General features: G+C 26.9%; 1 protein-coding gene across 1 annotated transcript; it reads left to right on the top strand.

Annotated features, from left to right (window-relative positions):
• Positions 1–253: 253 nt before the first annotated feature.
• Positions 254–1698, top strand: LOC108837727 (F-box/FBD/LRR-repeat protein At5g56420-like). Its single transcript, XM_018610750.2, has 2 exons — positions 254–1176; positions 1264–1698. The coding sequence occupies exons 1-2, from the start codon at positions 337–339 to the stop codon at positions 1690–1692; spliced, it is 1269 nt and encodes a 422-aa protein (XP_018466252.2). The 5' UTR covers positions 254–336; the 3' UTR covers positions 1693–1698.
• Positions 1699–5143: the final 3445 nt, after the last annotated feature.

The following is a 5143-nucleotide window of genomic DNA, read 5'->3' as shown; positions in this document are numbered from 1 at the left end:
ATATATATATAATATATATATATATAATAATGTAAATCCACTTTTAAGACTGTACGCAAATCCAAGAAAATAATAAGTAAAGTACAGAGAAAAAAGCAAATCTAACTAAAAAGAATATTCCAATAATATAATGATTACAAAATTGATGGTAATCATACTGTTTTAGTAAAATATTTGATTGGAACTAAAATCATGAGATCATATGAGTTACAAAGAACATAATCGTTCATTAAAAATCGTTCATTAAAAAAATCCATAATCTCTCACAAAATCAATTGCCTTTAAAGATATCAGCAGAAGTTTGTGAAATCAAAGCGAAGGATCTGCTAAGTAACAATGGACATAATCAGTGAGTTGCCTGATGATTTACTCTTGCGGATTCTGTCTTTCGTTCACACAAAAACTGCGTTTGATGCTCAACTCTTGTCTAAAAGATGGCGAAATCTCTGGAAGAAGTTGCCAACTCTCTACCATGATTACACCTCTCACAGATCTCAATCTCAGTTTTTAGCATTCATTAATAAGACACTGGAGTTACTCGAGTCTCCGGTGTTAGAGAGCTTTTATATCAGAATCGTTCCAACAGAAACTAGTTCACGAGTTATGCTCCGAAGATATCTACTAGCCAAGCTACATGTGCGAGAACTGAACTTCGTTAGTACTAATCCTGTTGCTCTACAAGTAAAGAAGGGAATCTACCACCTTCACACGCTTGTGATCTTGAGGATCGAATGTCTTAGTCTTGAAGATGGTTATGGTAACCAGATCACATTACAATCCCTCAAAGTCTTGCAGCTTTGCTGTGTGAGGTATTCCAGCGATGCGTCTCTCTCTAATCTCTTGTCTAGCTTACCGAGTCTCGAAGATTTGCTTTTGGATAGATGTTTGAGTGATAAGTCCACAGAAACTCTATCTATTGCGGTGCCTTGTCTGCAGAGACTGACGGTTCTTAGATGTCCTGAGTATTGTGGGAGTCATCTTGTGAGGCTGAGCGTTAATGCACCTTCTTTGAAATACTTGAACGTTGAAGATCACTGGAGAAACGTTTCTTTTTCTGAGGAGAAGATGGACGAGCTCATTGAAGCAGATGTCAATGTTTGTTATATCGATACCGAGAAGCTTGTGAGAGCTATTATATCCGTGAAACGCCTATCGTTATGTGTAGTCACTTCAAAGGTGATGATCATCATACTAAATATCAACAAGATTTCGGTTTACAGTTTACTGATCTAGATTTCTATGTTCTGTTTTTTTTTTTTGTAGATTATGCGGGTTAGTGTATTCTTTAATCAACTTGTTCGTTTGGAGATTTGCACATGTCAACAAGAATGGTGGAATGTTCTTGAGAAGGTTTTGTTAAGTTCACCTAAACTATGCATTCTCAAGCTTCATCAGAAACATATCTTTGGGACTACAGATCCCACCGTTAGATGGAAAGAACCTAGTTCTGTTCCTGCATGTTTTGCTTCTCATCTTGAAACTTTCGAGTGGAGAGGTTATGAAGGAACAGAAGATGAGAAAAAATTAGCGAGTTACATCCTCAGAAATGCTGGGAGATTGAAGACTGTAACGATCTATCCACTGATCACAAATCCAGATATCAGAACGGGTAGGATTCTCAAGAACCATATGATCAAAGAATTAGTGAAACTTTCTGGATGTTTATTAACTTGTAAGCTTGTTTTCAGATGAATAAAAAGGTGGAAATAAGCTTGTTTTTAGATTTGAAGTTTCTATAGTTCTCTATTTGTTTTTCCATGTTTGGTTTTATATTAACTAGAAAACAACCCCGTGAGTAAATGCCCGGGAATAGTGAATTTTTATTTTTCATTTTTTATTTCATATTTAACTTTTACTTTATTTAACTTTCTAATAACTGTTAAAAATTAAATTGATTTGTAATATTATAATTATTTTAGAAATAAATAATTATTCGTCAAACAAATACTTATATAATTTATGAATATTAAATAAATTATGTGCATGAGAAATGAAAAGAATTTAAGTTATGAGTAAGAAAATAAATAGTTGTGATGTGATATTGTAATATTAAATAATATATTTATCTTCAATTGTTTTTTTATTTTTCATTTTAGTCTTCTTATTTTTTTGATTGATTCTTTTATTGCATTGAGATTGGCATATGCCATTTGTTTTATGTTTGTAGCTATCAATGATAATTTAACTTTTCTTGTATGATTACCTTCTAAAGAATTTGCCATTGCACTTCTTGAAGCCTCGTGATTATTTCCATAGAATTTATTGATAATCTCTTTTGTATCATCCTTTATTATATTTTTTGTATGTCTTTAAAATTAAATACCAAAATTTGTATATTAATCATTAATTAAAAGAATATTTTTCAATTGTAAAATTAAATACCAATTTTTTTTTATTAATCATTAATTAAAAGCACAAAGTTATTTTTCAATTGTATTGAACATCTTCCATATTAATTGGATTTCATGTGATTTATGTAACCATTAACCCAAATAAGTTGAATTATAATTAAAGAATGTGACTTTCACACTTAATTTGAAAACTTTACCAATATTTTTTCTGATATAAAGAAGATAATTGCCTTATCACTTGAATTATTTATTGATTGTTCATGCATTTAGGAGTTCTTTAAATATAGTCTTAGTTGATACACTATAAATTACAAATAATTATAAATAATAGACTTACCTAAAATAAAAATTTCTCTAGATGTTTTATAAATTATTCTTAAATATTTATAAATTTTTTAGGGATTTAATTTAATATTTTTATCACAAATTTAAAGGATTTAATTTAATATTTTTATCACAAATTTAAAGAATTTATGATAATATTTAATCTTTAAAGATAATATGGTAAACTATATTAAACTCGTAGTGAAATTGAAAGTTTCTCTTCAATTTAGTAGTTTTTTCAAACATAAATAACACTTCTGTTTGATAACGATTATAAAAACATCACTATAAAACATAGAAAATAACATCTCTATTATCTCCATGACGATTACATCAGGTTTTCATGGTAATTATTTCTAAAAGGCAAAATGGTTAAAAGGAATTCCTTGCGACTTGATTTTTTTATTTTGCACAAAGAAAAAGAGTAATCTATTTAGAAAAAGTTAAACACTTCCAAGAGCATACATATATAATATCATATATGCTGCTGAAAATTTAAGTCTTTAATTGAAAATTATTTATAATTCAGATATAAAAATAATGATAAATTAATTGAACAAAAACTAAAAATAGTACAGAAATGAAATCAATAAGCAATGAAATAAAGAAGGTTTAAGATCAAATTAAGAAATTTAACCTATATGAATTGTGTTGTGATTCAAGTGCGTAACAATATAGACAAAAGTAAACTAATTATATTCGTAAAGTATTTTGGAAAACAAATTGAAAATTAAATTGTTATATTATATATATTAAAAGACACAAATAATAATATAATATGCGACTTCTAACAATCAATTATAAAATAAAGAAATTAAAAGATCGATGTATGAGGATAAAAAAGTAAGCTCCAAAAACAAAAAGTGGCGAGAAAGTGCAAATTGTTGTAATCAAAAATATAAAAAATAACCTCCTAGAATAATTGTTTTTTTTTCTTCTATCTTTCCATTTATAGAATTCACAGCAATTTATAAAACCATGACCATTTTAATCTAACATTCTATCAATGACATTTAGGATTAGTTGCTAAGCAAGACGCAATAGGTTGTTTACTATGATGTTAAAGAAAGAACAATGAGTTGGTTATAAATCTGCTGAATGAAAAATTCATCTTGCTAAGATTTTCTAACACATTTATATTTTGATGGATTTGAAATACTGCAAGTGAATTAATATTGAAAAATAAGCACACACCTGTTGTTGTATATAGCAAAACGATGCTACTTTATTATTCCCTCTGTACCATTTTAAGTGATGTTTAAGGTTTTTACATAATTATTAAGAAAATACAAAATTTTATGCACTTTACCTTGATTATATAAAAATCACATTAAATAAAACAAGTTTAACCAATAACAAAATAGTACATAATTTTGTAATTGGTCATAAAATTTGAATGACATTTAATTTTACCTAGAATAGTGAGAACATCACATATTATAAACCAAAATAAAAATCTTAAAACTTCACTTAAAATGGAACGGAGGGAGTATATCTTACATCTTTTTATCTCCTTCTAATAAACTATTTGCAACAAATACATCTTTAAAAAGAAAAATTGGCTTTTGGTGAGGGAGATAATCTCAGGCGGCTCTTTGGACCTAAACCTACACACACAACTATAAATAACATTGAATTAAAAGATAAACACACATTCATTGTTGTATAATCAAAACGATGCTACTTTATTATATATTTACATTTCTTATCTCCTTCTAATAAACTATTTGCAACACATACATCTTAAAACAAAAAATTTGGCTTTTGGTGAGGGAGATCTCATATAAGTAACATAAAATACCTTTCAACATTAGTTACGTAGATCTCATATACGGTAAAACCTCTATAAATTAATAATGTTGGGACTTTAAAATTTTATTAGTTTATAGAGATATTAATTTACACAAGTTTCATTTTAAGATTTTTTTCTATTTATGAATATTTTATTTATAAAATAGGAAAATATTTGATTTTAGTGTATATATTATTTCAATTTTAGAAATTTAACTTTCGTATTTTCTATCATCTTATTTGGTGTCTATTTTTTATGTTTCATAGAATAGAATGTTTATGTGGTTTTCGATATAATTTCACTAAATATTATCAAAATATATTGAAATGTTAAGAAAAATATAAGGATATTCATTGTGAATATAAAACTAACAATATAATATTTACTTTGTACTTATATAAAAATATATAGATAGATTAGTAATTTATGATATAATGAGATTATATATTTACATAAAAGTTTTAAAAATATTATTATCTTATTATTTTCTCGATTTATATTATATTTTACACCGGCTCAAATTGGGACCGACAAAATTTATTAATTTATAGAGATTATTAATTTATAAAATATTAATTTATAGAGGTTGTACTATATGTGACTTTTTTGCTGGATTTTACTTAAACCAGTTTTCTTGATTGGTACAGATATTTTAGTTGGGTAAACAATTTATTAC

This window comes from Raphanus sativus, chromosome 2 (genome assembly GCF_000801105.2).
Source record: "Raphanus sativus cultivar WK10039 chromosome 2, ASM80110v3, whole genome shotgun sequence".
NCBI classification, from domain to species: domain Eukaryota; kingdom Viridiplantae; phylum Streptophyta; class Magnoliopsida; order Brassicales; family Brassicaceae; genus Raphanus; species Raphanus sativus.
This window is presented reverse-complemented; position numbering and strand designations above follow the sequence as displayed.